The sequence below is a fragment of the Pinus tabuliformis genome, chromosome 6 (genome assembly GCF_031772625.1).
Source record: "Pinus tabuliformis cultivar Carrire ecotype Pingquan chromosome 6, CPIR1, whole genome shotgun sequence".
Classification (NCBI taxonomy): domain Eukaryota; kingdom Viridiplantae; phylum Streptophyta; class Pinopsida; order Pinales; family Pinaceae; genus Pinus; species Pinus tabuliformis.
In genome coordinates this window covers 1,840,804,876-1,840,829,087 of record NC_142292.1, presented here as the reverse complement: position 1 = coordinate 1,840,829,087, position 24,212 = coordinate 1,840,804,876, and the positions used below count along the sequence as shown (strand labels likewise).

General features: G+C 38.3%; 1 protein-coding gene across 1 annotated transcript in view; it reads left to right on the top strand.

The window, feature by feature from the left end:
* LOC149266363 (fumarylacetoacetase-like) overlaps positions 1 to 24,212 on the top strand; it is a 308,380-nt gene that overhangs the window by 124,860 nt on the left and 159,308 nt on the right. The window contains exons 6-9 of the mRNA XM_089395970.1: positions 17,035 to 17,110; positions 17,580 to 17,679; positions 17,914 to 17,973; positions 18,094 to 18,164. Coding sequence (XP_089252096.1) covers positions 17,035 to 17,110; positions 17,580 to 17,679; positions 17,914 to 17,973; positions 18,094 to 18,164 — 307 coding nt within the window. The remainder of the gene's footprint in view (positions 1 to 17,034; positions 17,111 to 17,579; positions 17,680 to 17,913; positions 17,974 to 18,093; positions 18,165 to 24,212) is intronic.

The following is a 24,212-nucleotide window of genomic DNA, read 5'->3' as shown; positions in this document are numbered from 1 at the left end:
AAAAAAGTATAGAAGAGAGCTTGAGAGCTTAGTACACGATCCAGAGATCGGATGATCTCAACTGACAATTAACCTCTTATTTAAAGATATATCTTATAGCGGCTGGTTTTAGTGATCCTTGTCAAAGTAATCTAGACCGTTGATGAGGATCAAAATTTATTTTAATCTCATTCGTCGAAATTTTAATTATTGAGGAAATTTCAAAATTTTCAATTAAATGCATTTTAATTAATTCAAAAAATAATTTTTTTGAATTAATTTCCTCAAAATTTTGACTTTGACTTAACCTCAGGGACCAAAGGCTTAAAAGTTAACAAAATAATCAATTAACCTCAGTCCCTGGATCTCTTAAAATTTAATTTTTAAAGGACCCATGATTTTGCTTTTGGAAAATTTAAATTTAGCTAGGACCTATAATTAATTAAATTTATGGCTTATGATTTTAATTAATTTTGGCCAGAAAATTTAATTAATTAACCTATGAGGGGATAAATTATTTTTCTAACCCTCGAGCCACTTTACATCATGATTTTCACATTTTTTACATCTCAAGGGAAAAGACCCATTTGCAAAATACTCTCACAGACTACCCAGTTCTGCGACACAAATATAATCTAGCAGATTAAGCAATTTGTAATAAAATAACCTAACCAAATAGTTAGAATTATCCCCAAATCACTTTTACATAGACTCAATCTAGAACACTAGGACTCCCCTAAGATCCCAGTGACAAAATCCATTCCGGCTTTGGGGTAAGGCTGAAGGAAAACTTTGCCGACCATCCGAGAATGGATCGGTGAGACAAAAACCTTTCGGAATGTAGATCGTCACTAGAAAACTAGGTTTACCTAGGTGATTACATACACGACACGAATCTGCTGAGATTATTTACATTATACACATGCAGACTGGGTTTACATTATAAGATGATTCTCAGACTGATGATGATAGCTGGATGGAGGGAACACATCGATCAGGCGCTATCCCTTTTGCGAAAAAAGGGGGTGTACTACTATGGGTCGTTGACACGTAGTGGTCAACAAGTCTCTAATAAGCCTTAACATGGACTGAAATCTCAGTTCACATCACCTCCAAAATTTCTTCATAAAAATTATGATTCTTCAACAAGTAGACTGAAACTTTTCTTGGCGAATGCTTTCTCCTCTACTCTTGCTCAGGCTTGTCCTCACTTGAGCTCTGATACCATGTTAATTTTAGGTTAACATGTTCTTTTCTTAGGACAATTACTTCAATGTACCATATTAGCCCGATTTTCATTTCTTTCCATTAGCAAAACCATATCACATTGATAGTAACTGGAGAAAGAACATAAACAACATATGTAGAGGACAAGTCAAGTCATGAGAACACAAGAAATGGCTCAAGCCAGGGAAAAACCCCAAGATGGGGAAAACCCTTTGACAATTCTTCTTATTATCTTATATCAAAATATTCAGCACAAAGAGAGATAGAGTACAACGATTCAAAATCAATAGTGACTTGCTAGCATCACAACCCTTAAAAAAATGAAAGATATATTCGAATCTGCAATCTGGCATGAATTGCCTACATGCTACTGAAGAGGGTTAGACTGATTAGTGTTTCTCACAGATCACTGTTAACTGCATTAAAAACCCTCCTTTATGACTGCGGCTAAGCTTGACATGCAAGGAGCTATTCTACCCTTCTTCTACTTGGTCAAGAACACCTCTATCAACTGTGGCCAGCCTACAAACAAGGTTTGAAACATACTTTTGTTAGACCGAGCAAATACAAACCCAAAGGTAGACCAACGACTCTCCTTTGTGCAAGGATGTGAAGCTTGGTCTTCATATAACATATGATATAGGCCAACGACTGCCTTAAATCACAATGGCTGCCTTCTACTCTTATTTGGCCTCCACAACTGACTTCAACGATGCCCTGAATTATCCATAAAGTACAGCGACCGTCTTTCATGAATCATGAGACCCTCGGCCCTGTGATAGAAGAGAAAACCCAAGCCAGAACACTCCTTTGTCTTCCATCTGTATTCGAATACTTTAGGCATTCTTTTGTGTTAAATGAGGATGGAGGATGCCTTTATATACAATTTGTCATGACGATTTGTCCTTATGGAGGTGAAGCCGACCTTGACATTTTGGAGGCAAATTCAAAATTTCAAATTTTCAATTTTTCCTGCCTTGATAAGATTATGACTTATAGAACTTCTTTTGAATAAATAAATATTTTTCCTTATTAAATTTGGTGATCTTTACGTCGATTTTTATCCTCACCAGATGAGCCACCCAAAGTGGAATTTGGCCCTAGTTACCAAATTTAACATTCTAGCCACATGTCAGCCAAACTAATGATTATTGATGAATGAATCAACGTTGGTAAGGTAAATCTGTGCCAACTCTATATGAATGTTACAATCTAGATGAGGATATAAAATTAGACATGCAAATAATATAATTGTTGTTCCACTTTGTGATTTGCTACTTTCTTTTCAGGTTTGACTGAAGCTACACAAGAGTGCTTTGGTTTATAAAGGCCTATTAATACACGGTGTGAATTTGAATAGGATTTTTAACCAAATTGCATATGATGGGTTCCTGAATTGGAAATTGATGATTTGTATTGTATTATTGAACGAACATAGTTCGTTCTTTAAGTTAAATACTCCAGAAGACTTGGAATATGTAGAACTTCATTGAGATACAAGAATATATATATATATATATATATATATATATATATATGAATGAGAATGATGATACTAGAATATGTAGATATCCATTGAGATACAAGAATATATATATATATATATATATATATATATATATATATATGAGAATGATGAGACAATTGAGAGTGAGGGTCCTATATATATAGTCAGGTAAGTACCCTTTCACGAACTGTCATGTTTGTAGAGAAATGCCTCTTCCCTACTAATCGTTAGTTAATTAATCATTGTTTATGTCTATTATTATTTATATTATTTTTACTTTTTAAATATATATTTTATTCATAACATTGCCTTCCTCCTCAAAAAGCTTTGTCCTCAAAGCTTACTGATGAAAATATTGATCTCTTTTTTTCTGTTTCGAATGCCTTCTTGTCCTAGAACTGTCATCTTCATCGAAACAAGACAATATGATCCTCTAAGTGATAAACAAAACTGTTACACTGAGAAGGGATCAGACCATCCTAAATTAATCTTCTGTGAAACTTGGCAATTACTTGATAACTGGGATAACTTGTTATCGTCAGACTGGATTGTGCTGACATCATTTTCCTTTGGAACATAATTTTGTTGTTTATGTTCTGAGTGATATGAATTCGTAGATTGATTGAGATGTTTGTTCTTGTGATTTGGGTGTAGATAAGAAGTTCTTTTGGTTTGTCTTTTCCTTATCATATGTGAGGCAAGATTCTGATTTACTTTTGGTTCTGATGTCGTCGAGTTGGTTATAGAATCTTCACTTGGGTTTTTCATCATCTGAACTGCAACATTTGAATATGTTTTCCCTTCAACTGGGTTGACATTTTCTTGAGTTCTGATATTGCTTGTATTAGTACTCATTCCTCTTTCTTCAACTTGGTCAACTATGTTTGAAGACTTCGATATGTTTTTCTTGCTTTTAAATAGAAGTGTTAAAGGGGACCGTTTGGTCCACCGACTTGCATAATGTAATCATTTGTAACCGACAGTCCCATTGACCTATTATGGTCATTTGTTGGACATTAATAAAATTATCTTATCTAGTTTGCTTTTCAATATTTTCTGTCATTTTTAAGTTTCTTAATTTGCTTCAATAATCTCTCTATGGTTTTTGAGGCGAGTAACTTCTTCATTTTTGTCAGTGGTGATTTTTTGAATTTCCCTTTGCATATTTTTTATTACTTTTCTTCCTTTTTGAGAAATTATTTTTGCGATATCTTGGATATCTTTTGGTGTTACGGACTCTGGCTTCACTGTAACATCCTGTAATGTTATCTTTTTCTTTTTGTATGAAAATGTCAAAAACTTCTTCTTCATATTTAGGATAAAAGATCCTAGTGATTCGATCCAGGGCGAACCCAAAACCATATCCATTGTCGCAAAATAAGGTTTTAACGGTGAATTGCGAGACAAAAGTATAGTCTCTAATAATTAGTTGTAGATTTATTATGTCGTATTGCTTCTCACCCGTGTCAACAAAATTCGTTTCAACTATATTTGATTCATGAATCACTAATTGGTTAGCACATTTAGTACTAACATAGTTATTATTTTGAGTAGGATCAATAGAGATGATAACATCATTTTCCACGACTGATCCTGTAATGTTATCTTTTTCTTTTTGTATGAAAATGTCAAAAACTTCTTCTTCATATTTAGGATAAAAGATCCTAGTGATTCAATCTAGGGCGAACCCAGAACTATATCACTATTGTCGCAAAATAAGTTTTTAATAGTGAATTGCGAGACAAAAGTATAGTCTCCAATACTTAGTTGTAGATTGCTTATGTCGTATTGCTTGTCACTTTGTTCAACAAATTCGTTTCAACTATATTTGATTCAAGAATCACAAATTGGTTAGCACATTTAGTACTAACATAGTTATTATTTTGAGTAGGATCAATAGAGATGATAACATCATTTCCCGCGAATAATCCTTTGATTTTAAATAGCGCACCAACACATCTACTAAAAGTTTTAGGAAATTTTCCCTCTTTCATTTTTTGAATTACACTCAATTTCTTTCTCGTTAGCGATTGACTCCATTTTTACTTTGTTAGGATGAACTTGGGGATTTTAAAAGTAATTTTCTTTTTGTCTTTTTTTATAAAATAATATTTTAAGTCCTTTTCACTAGAATTAGACCCCTCTTTATAACCTTCCTTTTTCTAAAATATATATATATATATTTTCTTAATAACCTTAATCACTTGCTTCTTTCACACTTTAATAATTTTTTTCTTTGTAACCTTAATTACTTCCTTCCTTCACACTTTAATATAGTACTTACCTTATTATAGATATTTTTATTAAAATGTTCTGTAATTCTTTTCCAGGGGTAACTTAGTGTTGTTTGTTCAATATAGTTTATCATAAATTCTTTCTTAATCAAAACCATAAAACTTTTTGTATGGAATAACCACCAAATAGTCATGTCCGTATGAAGTTATGAACTAGGCACTAGTGGATAATATGCGATCAAGATTGGAAAACAAGATGATGCACGGGAATAGGCAGACAAGTTTTGGGAATATGGGGGCAGGTTTGCGGCTCGATGGGTGGTAGGGCATATGGTTTGGCGGCTGGACGAAAATGACCAGGCAACGCATTGGTATCAACAACAAGGACAGGTGGTCATAGTGCTTACGGTGGAGCGTGGCCGGCTGTAGAAAATTGACTAGTCGGAAAGGATGGCTCGCCGTGTCTTTTGGGACAGTTTCAATGGAGAAACAATGTTGTCTATGGTGGTCGACTGATCTAGGTGGATATTGGTGGCCACCCGCCAACTCCACTTGGACCCCACCATTGTTTCTTTCAGTTTTTCAGTTTCCTTAATTGTAGCACAATTTACTATTTTTAGCAGTTTTTCAGGTCTTGAACTTCTAGAACCGTTTTGAGGCCCTAAACGATGTTTTTTGGGAAAACTAGGAGCAACATAGGTCCAAACAAAGATTGTATGCCAAAGTTACGACCCCGGGAAGTTGATGTTCTAATTTACCCAAAACGGGGCCCATAGTTTGGCGCTTCATCTCCTAGGGTTAGGTTTTTGGATGTTTAGGGTTTTCATTGTTTCTCAACAATAAATGGGCCTTCGAGCCTCATTGTAAGACTGTTCAGAGGCATGTAGCCGGCACATCTCTCCTCAGAGATAAGCTACCATCACCCGAGCTAGTTTATTTCCATTTCTGTTTGTAAGCATATTTCAGTATTTTACATTAATGAAACGAAGTATTATTTCTGTTGCATCTCTGTATTTATGGTTATCTCTGTAATTTGTTGCGTTCTTGTTTAAATCCGGATCAGTGGTATTAGAGCAGTCTGCCCTTTCTCTGTTTTTCTTTGCATGTCCCCAACGAGGTCGGGATATAAGGAGTTAGGGCTTGAACTGGTCGAACCTTTGCAAGACCAGCCTCGCAAATCCCGATGGCCTCCCATGGCGGATGAAAAGAAAGATGAGGGGGTAGGAGATCCTATCAAAATCTTACTCGAAGAGGCCCTCGAGCGACAAAGGAACGCGATGATGGACAACTTTGCCTAGATCCTTTAGCGGCTACCCAGGGGTGACACATTTACTTCTAGCAGCTACTCTGGAAGCACCACACCCTTTAAGGTACAAGTTAACTTTGACATTCCCATATTTGAGGGTCAAATAGATGTAGACGCTGTAGATAAATGGTTAAATTTGCTAGAAGGGTATTTTTTGTTCATGATTTTTCTGGTCGAGAAAAGATTACTTTCACTCTTCTCAAAGCCGCCCCCACGTCAAGGACTGGTGGGAAACCTACTGCGAGTAGAAGGATGAAACTACGGCTTCACTGTTTTCAGCTGCACCCACTTGGAATTCATTCCGTAATGCCATCAAGGAGCAGTACTACCCTGTTAGAAGCTATGAGGATAGATACATAAAGTGGACGACGCTGCGGCAGGGAAGGGACCAAGATGTGCCAAAGTTTACCAATATTTTTCATTCCCTTCGCACAAAGCTGCGTATTAAGGATTCTGAGCTGCATTTGGTACTCAAATATCGCGACTGCCTACACAGGTACATCCAGGACGAGATGGAGTTCCTAGACATCTCCTCGCTCGGCACGACGTACCGATACACTGTCAAGATCAAGCAGAAGTTTAAACAGAGGAAGTGAGACTTTGGATCTGCAAATCCGAAGCAAGGGAAAGGCGCCCCCAACTGCTGAAGAAAGGACAAAGCCAAGGTAGGGTGCCCAGGACAACCCGCTAAAGCTGCAAGCAATGAACAACACTGCGAAGCCGAAGAAGGACACGAGAAAGTGGTGTGAGTTCCACAAGAGCTCCAATCACAACACAAGTGAGTGTCGAGCCAAGCAGTCATTGGTGGTCGAGCTAAAGTCTTCAGAATCAGATGCATGTTTCGACTCTGAGTTAGAACCCGATAAGGGGAATGACAAAGGGAAGCAGATTATCGATGCAGAGCACAATGCCATCTTTGCCACCACGAAGATCCAGAAGGAGGAGCCCGAAGATCCAGAGGAGGAGGAGCGCCTCTTCCACTCCCAGATGTGGGTAAAGGGTTCCTCGCTACAGTTCATTGTCGATAGCGGGAGCCAAAAGAACCTCATTTCGGCAGAGGTCGTGAAGCAACTGGGCTTATCGACAACAACACATCCACAACCGTACACAATCGAGTGGCTTCACCAAGGACGGGATCTTCGTGTGAGCCAACAGTGTCGCCTTCCATACAATATCAAGCCCTTCACGGATGAGGTATTATGTGACGTTGCTTCCCTTGATGTTTGTGATGTATTATTAGGCCAACCATACTTGTGGAAGCGACATGTTGTGTATGAGTCAAGGCCTTGTGTTGTTATTGTTACTTTGGAAAATAAGTTGTACAGGATATTGGAGGTAGCACCGCCTATTGCCATCTCTTTGGTTACTGCAAAACAATGCAGTAAGCTCATTTCCAAAACCGAGAAATTTGTTTTCTTGATGATATACCCTCAAGGAAAGAAGAAGATGGTGGCCATGACCTCCAGACAGGGCCTCTCCACACGACAACTACAGATGGACAAGGTCATGGAGGAGTACGAGGACATCTTCACCTCCCCTGTAGGGTTTCGTCTGCACTGTCAGGTCAAGCACTCCATCGATCAGACCCTAGGCGCGCCACTGCCCAATGGACCAATATATCGCGCTTCGTTCTAGAGAACGATGAAATCAAAGGGCAGATTCAGGAGCTGCTGTAGAAAGGTCATATTAGACCGAGTTCATCGCCCTGTGAGAGCCTGATCGTGTTGGTATAGAAGAAGGATAGGACTTGGAGACTCTGTATTGACTATCGGGTGCTGAATAAGATCACTATCCGAAATAGGTACCTGATCCCACGGATTGATGACCTTCTAGACCAACTGAAGGGGGCAAAATATTTCCGCAAGATCGATTTGAAGTCTGGATATCACCAGGTACTAATCGAACCCTCTGATGTATGGAAGACTGCCTTCAAACCCAAGGAGGGCCTTTTCGAATGGTTGGTTATGCCCTTCGGGTTAATGAATGCTCCTGCAACCTTCATGATGCTAATGGATGACATCTTGCGACCATTCACCAACTCATTTATAGTGGTATACTTGTATGACATCCTGATCTTCAGCCAGAGTTGGGAAGAGCACCTCCGCCACATCCGACAGGTTCTCCAAACACTATGGCAACACAAGTTATGTGCCAATTTGGAGAAATGCACTTTTGGCATGACCCAAGTTTAGTATTTGGGATACATTATTGATGAATGAGGGTGCATGTGGATCCAGCCAAGATCCAAGTCATTCGGGATTGGCCATCTCCAACCACTCTAACAAAGCTCCGTAGCTTTCTGGGTCTTGCCAACTTCTACCGCAGGTTTGTGTTGGGATTTTTCATATCACTTGGCCCTTGGGGAGGAGCGAAAGAAAAATTCTTTTGGTCTGAATCTCAACAGAAGGCATTCACAGAGTTGAAACATCGCCTCTGCTCGGCACCAATGCTCGCATTACCAGACTTGCAACAACCATTTGAGATCGAGACAGATGCCTTTGACTATGCTATTGGGGCAGTCCTTACTCAACATAGGCATCCAGTGGCATATCACAGTGAGACACTTTCAGACACAGTCTGGAAGTATCCCACTTATGACAAAGAGATGTATTCCATTGTGCAAGCCTGCCGACAATGGAAGCATTACATTTTGGGGAAGGAAACGGTCATCCACACAGACCACCGGCCCTTGCAGTTCATACAGACGCAAGGGAAGTTGCAGAATGATCGCCATCAGAAGTGGTCCACATACCTGCAACAGTTCCATTTGAATATCAAGTATAAGAAGGGCAGCACCAATAATGTTGCAAATTGCCTTAGTCGACCACCGATCATGGCGTTAACCATCGTGCTCAACTCTTGTGGGCACGAGACTTCTGATAGGCCACTTCTTTACAAAAGCGACCTAGAATTCGGCCACACATACCAGACACTCTTGGAGGGTCAGCATGTTCCAGATTTTCACCTCTAAGATGCCCTGTTATGCCACCTGGGTCACCTTTGTGTTCCTTTAGGCGAGCGTGCCAAGATGATTTGGGAAGCGCACTACAGTCGGGCTGCTGGGCATTTCGGGGTCGAGAAAACGGTGGCAGTACTGCAGAAGTATTTCTATTGGCCAAATCTTCGACAGGATGTCAGGAAGTACATCAGATCCTGCACTGCCTGCGCCATTGCCAAACCGACCATCAAGAAGCAAGGCCTCTATACTCCGTTGCCTACCCTTAGTCGACCTTGGGAATCCATCTCCATGGATTACATGTCGGGCCTTCCTTCTACTAAGCATGGAAACGACTGTTTTTTTGTGGTCGTCGATAGGTTCTCGAAGATGGCCTTTATGACGGCCTACAAGAAGAACATCACAAGAGAAGCCACTGCTAAACTGTTCTTTGAACGAGTGTGGGTACACTTTGGGATCCCACAGTCTATCATCTCAGATCGGGACAGTAGGTTCCTTAGTACATTTTGGTCTAGTCTCTGGTCAATGCTGGACGCCAAACTCACTAAGTCCACAACCTTCCATCCCCAAACTGATGGCCAGACAGAGGTTGTCAACAAGATGATTGTACACATTCTGCGCATGTACAACTCAAAGCATCCACGCACATGGGATGAGAGCCTCCCCTATGTTCAACACAGCTATAACCAGACTCTCCACAACTCGACTGGCCACAACCCTTTTTAGGTGAGCTTGGGATTCCAGCTACTATGTCGCATTGATGTGGCCACGCCATTTGTAGCTACTCAGGCAGATTCAGCTCATGTCCAGTCCGAAACAAATAAGGCAAACAACTTCATTGAGCACATCCAACATATCCGCCAGCAGGTCCATGATATTTTGGAGAAATCAAATGCCAAGTACAAGCAGCGACATGATCAACATCGGGTGCCACACAAGTTTGAGGTGGGCTACAAAGTCTGGTTGCATTTGCAAAAAGAATGCCTTACCAGAGCCTATCGAAAACTCAGACCACTCTGATATGGTTCTTACACCATTACCAAAGCTGTGGGAGACAATGCATTTGAGCTCAACATTCCCCCATTCCTTGGCCTGCACCTAGTGTTCAATGTGGACCGCCTTCGGCCATACTTTCCACCATTACTAGACACATTCGACATTGCAGAACAATTCACACCAACAGAGTTAAATCCAGATTGCATGGAACAAGCTGCAACTGATCAGATCATGGACACACAGTTCAAGCACACTCGCTAGTAGAGGATCCAACTGTATCGAGTTGTCAAAGCAGACCAACTCCTTCACCAGGGCAAGTGGCTCACCAGAGACCAAGTTCAGTAGAAGTTTCCTCATCTCATGGAGGAACTCAACGCAATGGGGACCATTGCTTCCTAAGGGGGGAGGAATGATCCAAGTGGATATTGGTGGCCACCCACCAATTGCACTTGGACCCCCCATCATTGTTTCTTTCAGTTTTTCAGTTTCCTTAATTGTAGCACAGTTTACTATTTTTAGCAGTTTTTCGGGTCTTGATCTTCCGGAGCTGTTTTGAGGCCCTAAATGACATTTTTTGGGAAAACTAAGAGCAACATGGGTCCCCCAAAGTTGTAGTCCTCGGATAGATCTTTCTAACGAGGTATTATGCGTGTCAAACGGAGATCGTATCCCAAAGTTACGACCCCGGGAAGTTGATGTACTAATTTACCCAAAACGGGGCCCATAGTTTGACACTTTATCTCCTAGGGTTAGGTTTTTGGATGTTTAGGGTTTTCCATTGTTTCTCAACAATAAATAGACCTTCAAGCCTCATTGTAAGACAGTTCAGAGGCATGTAGCCACCACATCTCTCCTTACTACTTAGAGATAAGCTACCATTGCCCGAGCTAGTTTATTTCCATTTCTGTTTGTAAGCATATTTCAGTATTTTACATTAATGAAATGAAGTATTATTTCTGCAGCATCTCTGTATTTATGGTTATTTCTGTAATTTGTTGCGTTCTTGTTTAAATCCGGATCATCAACCGGGCTACGTGTTTTTGGACGAGGAGCGGTGGATCAAACTAGCGATGAGGTGGATGCGACAATGGAGAAAGACGACTGTGTGTTGGGGAAGAAGGTTGGTTATGATAGTGGAGAAGTTGGTGGTGCGAAGATTTCAGCGGCTATAAGCTGTAGGCAAGAACAGAATGGGTGTGTGCAAGCAACAACTAGTCAACAACTGTTTAGCTGGTGATGGTCGGTGGTAGCCGTGTTCCTTTGCATGCGGTGGCTATGGTGACGACCCGTCAGGTAAATTCGTGTTGTTTTTTTTTGTATATAATTTTTTTTATAATATTTAAAATTTCTTTAATTTTTTTTTTTTTTTTTTTTTAATTTGTTTTCTTTTTAATATAGTTTAATTTTTAATTTTTTTCTTTTTATAATTTTTTTAATATCCCTTTTTTATATAATATTTTTTTGACCCTTTTTTATTATTTTTTTGTTAAATAATTTTTTTTGATTTTTTTTTTTTTTTAAATGGCCAAGGGCCTTAATGACGAAACTGGCGAAATGGAGAAACTCCAAACTTTTGTAGTGAAATGCTTCAATGGCAACAAAGTTGACGACTGTCAACGGCCAAAGACTTGGATCAGACTAGCTCTGTGCAATGGTTGAGCAGTCAGAGGATCAAACAACTCTGATACCAAATGGAACGGACAAAGTTCGTTGTTCAAGTTAAATACTCTAGAAGACTTTGAATATGTAGATCTCCATTGAGATACAAGAATATATATATTAAAAATGTATGAACAAGAATGATGATACAATTGAGAGTGAGGGTCCTGTATATATAGCTAGGTAAGTACCCTTTCATGAACGGTCATGTTTGTAGAGACATGCCTCTTTCCTACTAATTATTAGTTAATTAATCATTGTTTATGTCTATTATTATTTATATTATTTTTACTATTTATATATATATTATTCATAACATATTCCCATATGCATCGTCAATGCATTATTAAAATGGCCTATTCTAACCTCATTTTGACTAATGTTTTATGCCTATTTTGACATGGTAAAGTGGCATTAAAATACAGTCTCGACTCTCTACTAAAGAATTTATTGCCCAAACTGAAACCCGAGGGCCAAGATGGGCTACTAATATTCTCATAGACTTATCTGGTTTCCTTTTATCCTCGTATAGTAATTATCCCTGAGGAAGATATTGCGTCTTTCTCATTCTAAGCTACCAAGCTGACAAACAAAACAAAGCAGAGATGAGAAAATAGTCATGAGAGTTTGCCTTAAATACCAAAACTTGAGGCATTATCATTTTAATGATTTTTGATACATATAAGAATCTACTGTTCAGCAGGAAGAGCTGAAAAAGGCAGACTTGAGAGACTGCATCTTAGTGTCTAGTGAAAGTCGTAAACTAGGGTCAAACAAAAGAGAACCACAATATAAATAACTAGTCTCACCCACCAAAAAGAGAATGCCAGATTTGTTGTCACTAGTTAGTTCACCAGTACTGAAGTAGGAAGATGATATGATTAATGTCGAGCCTATGCCGGATGACTCTTAGGAGCTGGGTTCTGTAGATATAGAGCTTCAAAAGGGTTTAATGGTAACATCCTGGGAGGAGAGTCCATCTTTTATTTGGTTCAATGTCTACATGTTTTGGGCGGTAGAAAATATATTGTTACCCACCATGAAAATTTTATAATTTTAGTGGGTGAATCATATCCATGGATCTGATGCAAGTGTGTTCAATAATAAGATGGATGATGTTGGATTCCAACTTTGACACTGTTCACCCTTTCCAACAAAGCCAATTTTCCTTTTATTTTGTCCTAAAGATCCTTCTTTTTGCCCACTTCTACCAGGTTAATGGCATAACAAGCATACTTAAGGTAGTAAGTTTTTTCTAATTACAAATTCCTGATTTTGGCTAGTAAAACGTTATTAAAGGTCATTTACTCATTAAAATTCCGAGTTTCAGGTTATTACTGGAATTAATTCCTGTAATTCGTCCAAGGTTTGCACAGCTACACTCCACTGAATCAAGATCCGTCACTTGGAGGCTGTTCGTGGGCTTCATAAGATGGTGAAATTTCTATTTTTCCTTCCTCAAGACAATTGCATCCTTGCGTCAACGCACATTCAACGCAGCAGCTAGAAACAGGAATATGCATGATCCATGATTTGGTAAAGACCACCTATTTTGATAAGATCCAGTATTTTGCTCCTGGGATCTTGGACTCATGGCTGGAGGAAGCTGGACCACTCTCATCACATGGAGAATCAATGGAATAGCGAGAGATATTCAGTAGACACGTTAGGGATCTCCTATTCCCTGTTTTGGGACAAGACTTTGATTGTAACCAACACAACAGTCTAGGAGAGGCTGTTAATTTCAACAGTGTTCCATCTTTTTCAAACAATATGTTTGTAAAAATCAGAGATTGAGGGTATGATAAATATATATATTGAGATTATAGTTGAGACACTTATATATATATATATATATATATAACTTGAAAACTGATTATTCCAGTTATTTAATATAAGGATCTTATGTTTCACACCAGGTGTTAATAATCATTTAGTACTGTAGTTTGTCTCTGCACCGTATACTCAATCAGGAGGCCTCCCTGTAGTATACTTAGGGGGATAGTACGGGGTACAGAGGGAGGTACCCAAGGGAATAATGTAATAATGGGATGGGCCATAGTAATAAAAAAAATGGTTATTCCATATCATGTAAGGGACCACAAGTAGTTAGCAATAATGTAATAAGCCCATTGTATTAAATAGATGGTATTGAGGGAACCATGGTAATGACCCATGGTACTGTATGTATGAGGCCTATATAGAGGCTAGATACTCCCCATTGGGAGATGTCAAGGAATATTGTATGAATAGGCATATGGCTTGTGGAGTGTTCTCCTTCTTTAAGGAGTGAATATATGGTGTTGCCCTACCTTAAGGGTTTTGATATCAATAAAGAAGCATTTCTATATTCAGATCTTGTTATTTCTTGGGTATATTTGTATTTTCATATATTTGCAAGTCAGATCCATAACAAGTGGTATGCGTTGCACATTAGTTAGTTTTGTAAATAGATTTAATGTATTTCTAATTATTGTCTTGTATATTTACTTTGTTTCTCATTTCCTATTCCATGTTCTTTAAGTTCTGTGTGTTAACAGAGTTATTCTAAATTCTAATATTTACCTTTACTTGTTCATCAAATGAATTGTATACATCTCTAAAGAGAGAAAATAATCAGAAATATTCTTGAATAACTCTGCACTTAATATTCTGTTTTCTTTTTTGTTTGTAAATACAATAGAATAGCTGTGTTCTATTTCTTGACACGGTAGATTTCAAGTATTTCCTTACGGAGTGTTTTATAGCAGAACAGAAGGTTCATCTTAGAGTACTACCTAAACGGATCAAGCCATATAAACTAGGAGCGAAGTCTCCGTGACAACGAAGTAATCTTTGATTTCAAGAGAATTGTTGTGACTTGTGTGTTTACAATTACCCGTTATAAGGATTATTTGATTTGGAAGTGCCATCTAGTCTTAATAGGATTAATTCTGTTTAGTTTATTTCCAGATTTCATTCCTTTTTGCTTAAGTAGATTCTTCTGATCTTCTAGTTGATGTACTAATATGTTTTTGATTCCACATGTTATAAATAAAAATGGGTTAATATAATCAATAGTACATATATAATAATTTAATACTATTAATAAATTTCTTATTTGATATTATAATAATTTTAATATTATTAATAAATAATTAAATATTTATATAAAAATTAACGGCTAGTTTATGACAGCTAGTTTTTAATTGGAATTTAAAAATTAAAAATATATTAATTTATTAATTAAATAACTAATTTCCTAACGACTAATTTCTAATGGCTAATTTTGGACTCTGATGCTTCCTTGCTATTTATTCATTAGGATCTATAGATTTTTTCACCTTTGTCTTGAGGATGAACCACACTAGTTGGTTCGAAACGTCGACCAAATAATACCTATGTTGCATGGGGATCCGTCCCCCCCAAAAATACTCACGTACCCTGCGTCCCTGTGTTCCGGGGACTTTTGGACCCTTATGGAACGTCCCCAAACTGTTGGGGACTCCATTGGGGACTTGGGGACTTGCTAGTCGTCCCCAAGACGTTCCAGACAGATTTCAGGGATGCTTTTGGCAGATTTCAAGGGTTTTCAGGGCAGATTTCAGGGATGTTTTGAGAAGTTTTTAGGGATAATCCAAGCACAGAGCTTCAATTTCGATAATCATGGACATTGATGATTGAACAATATGATCATTTTTCCCATTCATTTTTTTTGAAATGCATTGAATCTAATTTTTTTGTACAAGTTGCAGCTCAAAATATGGGTTTTGTTTGATGGGTTTCATTTTGGATTTCTAGTGATTTAGATATTGGATTTTCAATGGTAAAATTACAAAAAGCACCCTCCATGTCAAGAAAACAGAAAATACAACGTTTTAAAAGGATGACCCTTGTGGTTATTTTTCTTGTTCTTTCTTAGGATCATCTCAGCTTTTACATAGTGTATGTGGGTTTCGAGGTCTTATTCAAGTTCAATGCTTTCATCCTCTCGACCCCAAGCATTGTGAAAACAATCATATAGTTGTGAATTAGATTGACTACTAACTGTTTAAATAAATTCCTATTCAATCCCCTTCTTAATCTGAAATATGAATTTAATATCATTAGAAAACCAAATTATTTTATAGTGGTTTTCAACACAACTATACAAATTTGCAAAACCTATTGAAAAGGGAATGCCTTTTGCGTTTAACATAGTCATCATTAACAAGAAATATGAGGAAAAAAAACTAATATAAAGACAGTTCTCTTTGATAGATTGTTCATGGACCTTATTACAAATTTAAAGTAGTTACACTTAAGTTTCCTAAAGCTAAAGCTCATGTCTAGTGGCCAATAATGGATTGTCACTCAACCCCTTTTCAAATTGTTTGAGATTTTAATTGGAGAGTGTAAGGGTTGTGCATAATACTAGCTTGAAACAACTACAAATGTTAATATTAAATTATATATATATTGCCGTCCCCAACCCCTCGTCCCCTGAAAATTTGGGGGTGCACTCTAGCCGTTCCGGGGACTCGTCCCCTTGTCCCTACCGTTCCCCCATCCCCAAAACCAATGCAACATAGAATAGTACTGATGTGATTAATCCGAAAGACATGCTTACTAAATTATGGATCACAAAAACCTAAGATCTAACAAGAATCATCTCATCATAGAATAAGATAAAACCCTATGAATGCATTTCCACTAGTGAAGCTACAATAAACCTTGATTGGAAGATTATCTTTGCTTGACCTTACATTGTAGCATGGAATTAGAATAGGTCACTCTTAGAAAAGTAATATTTTACAAGATAGGAAATTGTCAGCCTGCACATACAGTGCATGACATCTTATAAGCTTATGCCCCTAGATTGATAAATAATGTTTAAAACTTAGGCAAAGAAGTTGCCCAACAGACAACAGAATTTTTTCCTATAAACACAGAAATTGATGGAGTAGATAAATATTAAGAAAAAAATAAGACTTGAAGATTAGATTATCTTACTTCAACCTTTGAATTATCAATGGAAAACTAAGGTGCCTTCCCAAGATAAGATCATTTATTAATGTCAAATGAATTACCACAAGAGGTCAATGGGACTAAAAACTTAAACGGTACATCTTATCTTATCTTGCTGAGATATTTTATGACTTTTCTTCATCAAATCACTTTTTATATAGATGTCAATTTCTGCTTTTTGCAGAGGACAAAAACGTCCAGTGGGCAAGCCTGCACCAGAATTTGGGCCAAGTACAAAACTTGACTTTGAGCTAGAAATGGTAAGATTCTCAACAATGTTTTAGTGAGTTGTAACTGAATGGGATGATAGCGTGTACAACAAAACTCATGCTTCGTTTGTCCATGTGAAAAATTCCACATTTGAAAGAAAAGCAAGATGGTAACAGTGTAGTACAATCGTTGCTGTTTCCTGTCCCCCACTCTCAAATATTGCAATTGCGTAAAATGTGGATGCTATGCTTGCATCTAGTGCAAAACTTGTTTCTTTTGATTTCAATTGAAAAGGTGCTTTTTCCCAACCCCCTATTCCTAAAACTAGGAACAGGGGATTAAGTGAAACACAATGGAAAATTTTAACTTATTTTATTTGCTTGGTCTTTTAACATGTACTTGAGTGATGAGCTGTCAAGAGACTCTGTTATTTACATGTACTTGTCATAGGGATGCCTTGTCATCTATATAATTAAATATCATATTGAAATTACAGATAATTCGTATTTTGTTTTTTAGGCTATGCTAGTTGGACCTGGAAATGAGTTGGGAGCATCTGTGAACGTGGATGATGCAGATGACCATATTTTTGGGCTGGTTCTAATGAATGATTGGAGCGGTACTCCATTTTGGAAATTGCCCTTTTTTTTATAATTTTACTTTTTCTCTGATAATATCTCTAAGTTTAAGTCAAATCAGAAGAGTAGATTATCAATTATGGGCAATGAAAGCGTCAATAATTTAGCAATAGATAGATATGTCCTCAGATAATAGCTTTTGGTTCTTGGACAACCTATTGGGTAGAAATGAATCTTGATTCATAGCATTCATAAACAAACCATGGTATTGGCAGCAAGGGATATACAGGCATGGGAATCTCAACCTCTTGGGCCATTTCTAGGAAAGAGTTTTGGTAAGTATACCTTCTTGTCACCTTTGTTCATATGAGAATTATCTTCTGAGTACCATGGACTGGCTTTGAAGCAGAAACATGTGTTCAGGATGATGCTTATTGGATTTTATTTGATCACAGGAACAAGCATCTCACCCTGGATTGTCACTCTAGACGCTTTGGAACCTTTCTCTTGTGAAGCGCCCATACAGGTAATATGGATTTTCATTTTCTTTATTGAAATTTGTGATTGTCTTTTCACAATCAGTCCTTGTTGTGAAAGTGATGGTCATCGTGCATTTTTTATTGCACAGAATCCATTATATGGAAGAGGAAAACCTATCTTTTTAGTTTCTTTACTTTTTCAAATTAAATGCTTCTTTTGATTATTAATATAAACAATAAATGTACATAGAAGGTCTCTCTTATACCGAAAAAACAGACTGCTTAAACAGCCACCACTAGCAGTCTATGAAGCCAATAAATTTCTCACTATCAAAAGTTAAAACTATACCACTTATAGTAATGCCGACAGAGTACAAATATCATGAGAGCAGACCACATAGGGGAACAGGTCAACTGTCATGTACAATGATAATAACAGAACCCAATAAACATAAATTTTGCAGTGTGGGGAATCATCTCGTTATTAGGAGGGGGATTGCCTCACTCCCTAGGGGTTGGTCCCCATTTATCAACTGCTAGTTTAGGGTGAAAAATGATGGACTTCCAACCATCATTAGCTGGCTCAAGCTTTAGAAGTTTTCTCTGCATCTGAGATGGCAAGGGATATGTTGGGGAACTTGTCATTTTGATGTTGAGGTGGTGGGGCCCTGATCCAAACTTGTGTACTTATCAAAATTAGGGCATCCACAACAATAATTGCAACATGTTCTCTGTTACATATAAAAACAACTGATTATGGAAAGCTAAATTATGGAGCTTATCAGACAAACATAAATGAATCCACACAACAACATACATAATTGGCACAAATGTGTGGGCAGAATATCAACTCTGAACTTCATTAACAACCAAGTCTATACAACAATGATATGAACAACATGAAGATTTACAACACTCCAATCGAGCCCAACAATGACTAAAACCAATGAACTGAGTGAATCCTCTTACCAGCAGAAATTGGGGTATTAATAATCTGTGAAGTAGGGGTACATGAACCTAGAGGTGTGGTTCACGTACCCGTACTCGATTCGCGCACTCAAGCACCGGAAACGGGTTTGGGTTTTTCTCAAACTCACCCTTCCAAACCTGGTTCGAGTATGGAGAACCCGATACTCTAAAATTTAAAAATGGATTCTTTCTTTGTGATAGGTAATTGGTACTCCATCAAAGAGTGTGTGGTTCCTCGAAAACGGGTACAAAGGGTTGCCTACTTAGTCAGTAATGGGTGGTGGATGAGCAGGAGCCTCCAGATGAGAGTGCCTCCCTAGAGAGCCTATTGACTGATGAGCTTAGTGATGTTGATCATGATGACATGGATGTTGATGAGTGATGACATGGTTTGAGGAAGCCAAATCAGTTATCTTGAGACTTGTTCATTGTTTAGTTTCACTTTTTTTTTGGAATTTTCTATTTCATGTGTGGAAATGCCTTAAGGCAAATTTTGAATGTAGTATGACAATGGAGTCCTGGACATATAATATATATCTATTATCATGATTCATATCTCTCTGCTTGATATTAAATTTGAAATTTCAATGTGAATGTTCAATGTTTTATTTTTCTTGTTGTAAATTGGAAGATTTCAAAATTGAAAATTCATAATTTGAATTTCATCTGTATATATATATATATATATATATCTTCAACAAACCCACACACCCTGTTTCAAAAAGTGACAAACTCTTCCCCATACACGTACCAGTACTAGGACCCGTAACTGAACTTGTGTTTTTTGGCAACTTAGTTAATAATACATCACGATGAAATAATAAGTGATCTTCATCACCGTCTATCCCTCAAGGGCTATGCTTTTCTTCCATAAAGCTCATTGTAGATCTACGAGACACTATGGTTTGCTATTGTCCCCTACAAAATGCGCCTGCTCTATTATCTCGCTACTTCTCTTCGCAGCTACTCCGCAATGGGACATCAAATCGCTAAATAGGAGTTGAGCCTCTTTCCCTCCTTTCAGCTAGGGTTTTAGACCTTTCCTTGGTCATTAGCACTAGAATTTCCAATTCTTGAATTCTAGATTTCTCTAGTGGATTCCCATACTCTACTAACTCCAAATGGGTTATCACAGTGAGCTGATGTGGATGCCACTTGGATTTGTGGGGAATAATTTGACTGCTACTGTTGATTTGGGGTAGCATCAGATGTGCTCTAGCCACGAAATTTGGTGGAGAGGTTGGGGCACATGAGATCTCCAATACCCAGAAAGGGTTTGGGCAGATTCTAAATAGATCAGGAGATATTAAAATAATTAATATTTTTAATGGAGTCTTTAAGTCTAAACTTAGGGAAAATAAAATATTAATATGTATTAATATGAATCTGTGTTAGTGTGGTCCAAAAGACATGGATCAAGCCAGATCTAATCTTAGCCGTTGATTAGGGACTTAATCTCGGCCATTGAGATGTTAACAGGAAAAGTATAAGAGGAGGCTTGAGGGTCACTTGGAGAATACACCAGATGATCAGTCATTCTATTCTCTAGAGCGGGGTTTCCTAAGAGAGATAGAATCAGTGATCGGGAGAGAAGCTGAGGGGCATTGAGTACAGAGAAATAGAGAAGGCAGAGATTGTGCCAGGAGAGTAGCGCAACAGCCAAGGAGAGTGACGCAGAGCTAGCAAGGGCTCACGTAGGGCTACGCAAAGGCAGCCAAGTGCTGCGCAGAGCACCAGAGAGGCCAGCGTGTCTGACGCAGGGCCTCCTGGGGCTGACACAGGCCAAGAAAGGCTGATGCAGGGCCAGCGTGAGACAAAGAGGGGCTGACGCGTCCAGATTGGGCAGACACTGGGGTTGTAGAGCAATTTTATGCTGAGGCACTGTCGGAAGGATTTTCCGGGGTTTTAGCCAGGACATTTCTCTCAAACTGTGAGGTATAGCTGCTAAGGAAATTCTTTGTTGGGTAGGCTAGTTTCAGCACCCAGATTGTACTTTGATATTGCTTAATAAGAAAACCATCAGGTAGCTGCACCGGTTTTCCCGCATTGGGTTTTTTCAGGGACATTGGTCCAAAACAATGTTACTTGGGAGCGGCAGTGAAAATGGGAGCAATAACGACATTTTCAGAAGCTCCCGGTTTGGGAGCGAATCCCGAAGCGATTTTTTAAAAATATATATATATATTTTTATATTTTTTAATTTTTGATACATATATGTCAACAAAAACATGTAGAATGATGAATTAGATATAAAAAACATAAAAAAACATAGATTGATCATTGAACCATATCACATCAATCATCTAGAAGTTATAATCTTCATCAACCATGTCCATAAGTTAGTAACATACATATTACAACTGCAACATATTGAGTCTCATGAATCATGATTCATCAAATTCAATCTTAAAGTTTCAACTTCAAGCTTTCAAAATTGAAAATTCAATATATAACATTTATCATCATTGATCACCAAAGTTGTACTTGTAAGCTAAGTTTAACCATTACAAGAAATAATATCTTAGATATTTCTAAGTTCTAAGTTCTAACTGTTAACATGAAATGAAATGTTATAAAATGAAACATGAATAATGAAATGAAATGAAACAACTTTAGTCTTTCACGAAGCATCATATTCATAATTCACAATCATTACCAATGAGTTATAATTGCCAACTTCAAACTTCAAATTTTCATTGTCACAGTCATATATTGTTTACAAAAAATATCATTATGATATGAAAGAGTCAAGAGTCAAGAGTCAAGGACTCAAGACTCAACAGTTATGAAAACTAATAGAAACTAGAAAAGACAAGTAAACTGTAAATCTACATGTGGCCCTTGCCACGAGAGTCTCCAGGAGTATAAGCAGGTCGTGCTGGTCTTCTAGGAGTCTCCCACACAGACCGACGACCAGAACTAGAAGGCACATGCCCTCCACGTGAGGGTGTAGATGGAGGTGGTGACAACAAAGGAACAAGACTCAGAACTCGAGCACTGCTACTGGATGGTGGAGGTGGCATGGCTGCTGCAGCTGCTTCATCTTCATCCCTTATAAGTTCCTCTTCCAGTTCTTCAAGATGTATAGTGCCATCCTCCAAATTGTCTTCCTCTGGGTGGTTGTCCCAAATTTTATATGTGGTATCCTCATAAACCCGATCACAGTAATGACTCAACAACCTCAAGTTGTAGTGTACATAAACCAAGATTTCTGCCCGGTTTTCATTGAGTCTGTTTCTTTTCACATTATGTATGAAGCTGTAGGTGCTCCAACACCTCTCTGTAGAAGTATTTACAACCTGTGATAGAACCTTTTTTGCCAATTTTGGCAAAAGTTTCTGGCTGCCATATGTTTCCCACCATGTGAGAGAATCAAGTCTGTCTCTGTCTTCCATTGCATGGAAGTTACCAAACAAACCAGTGCCACTAAAGTATTCGCCTATTTCAAGGCGCACAACTGCACATTCCTCCGTGTCAGGTATCAACTTTTCTAATGCTTTCAAATATCCACTAGTTACCTCCGCATCTAAATGGGATTTGGTCCTAATCCTACCCCCTGGCGCAGGTTGGCCCAACCAAGATGTAGAGTAGTATTTTGGCGTAAGGATATACGCCAAGAAATGTAGTGGAAGATTAATTTTATTCCATCGTTCACGCACACAATTGTGAATTAGTTTGTACAAGTCGGGATCTCTATTATGAACAATATCTTCTATTGCCCCAACATGGTATCCATCTGCTCATACACCTCACCAATCACTGGTTTATCTGTATCTGCAAACCGAATCATGTGATAAATGGGCTTGGTGAAATCCAATACTTGCCTCACACTTGTCCAAATCTGACCATTAAGAGCAGCCTCCTCCACTAGTTCAAAACCTCGCCTGTCAGCTGCATTTGTAGCCCTTTCCTTTAATACCTGCCAATGTGGACTTGATACCATGCTAGCCAATGACTCTCTTACCTTCAAAAGGCGCCTGAAGGTGAGGTAATAGCTACCAAATCTGGTCTTCGCAATCTTCAACAACTCCAATCTTGAGTGATTGCGGAAAAGGCCATGGGTATTGCTATGATTTGTAATAAATTTTTTCATTTGTTTTCCTTTCTTGTACAAATCACCAATCCATTTGTATTGTGCATTTTTGTTCTTGACAACATCATGCATCAGAAGGTTCAATGTGTGAACCAAACATCCAGACCAAAATATGTTGGGGTATTTATCCTCAATAATTGCTCCCGCTGCCTTACAATTAGGAGCATTTATCAGTGATGACTTGGATGACATTGTATGGCCCAATACGGTCAATTGTTTCAAAAAATGCTTCTGCAATGTTGATGGCGGTCTTGAACTTGTCTGAGTAATCATGTGCAGTTAGAAGGATGGCACCACTAACAGACATAACAAGAACACTTATCAATGGCTTGCCTTTTACATTTGTCCATCCATCAGATACAATGGACACCCCATGGTCAGTCCAAGAACTTGTCATTCTATTTAAAGAATGTGATATTTTTGATTTTTCATGATCAAGTCCAACGGTTCTTGCCTTGTCATGCCCAGGGCTCTTGTATCCTTTAGGGGCATCATTTATGGCAGAAACCATTTCGTGCCAATAAGGTGAGCGAAGAACATTGAATGGTATCCTACATGCATAGAGAAACCTGTAAACCTTTGAATCCACATCATTCCTACACCCCTCATCAAGGAAATCTGATATGGTTCTACGCCTTAAAGCTGATGACCCTGTGCCTCCATATCCACTGCCTTGGGAGGGTGTTGAAGGAGTTCTTTGTGCTTGTGATTGTGAGCTTGGTTCAAAGAAACCCCTTGATTTTTTAGATTTGTTTTGGGCTTCCTCCTCTTCCCTTATGTATTTGGCTCTATCTGCGGCTGACACAGATGCACAAGTTTTCATTGCTATTTGTTTATCTCCATCCCATGGCCTTTTCCCGCAGAGGTGTTCTCTGGCACGGGTGTATGAACCTGTGTAATTATTGTTGCAATGGGGGCAATGACATTTAGTGGTTCCACCCCCTTTCCTTGCTTCAGGCCTGTTAACATATTTCCACAATGGGGTTTGGTCTTGTTTAGATTTTTGAGAGTCATGTTCACCCTCCTCCAGCTC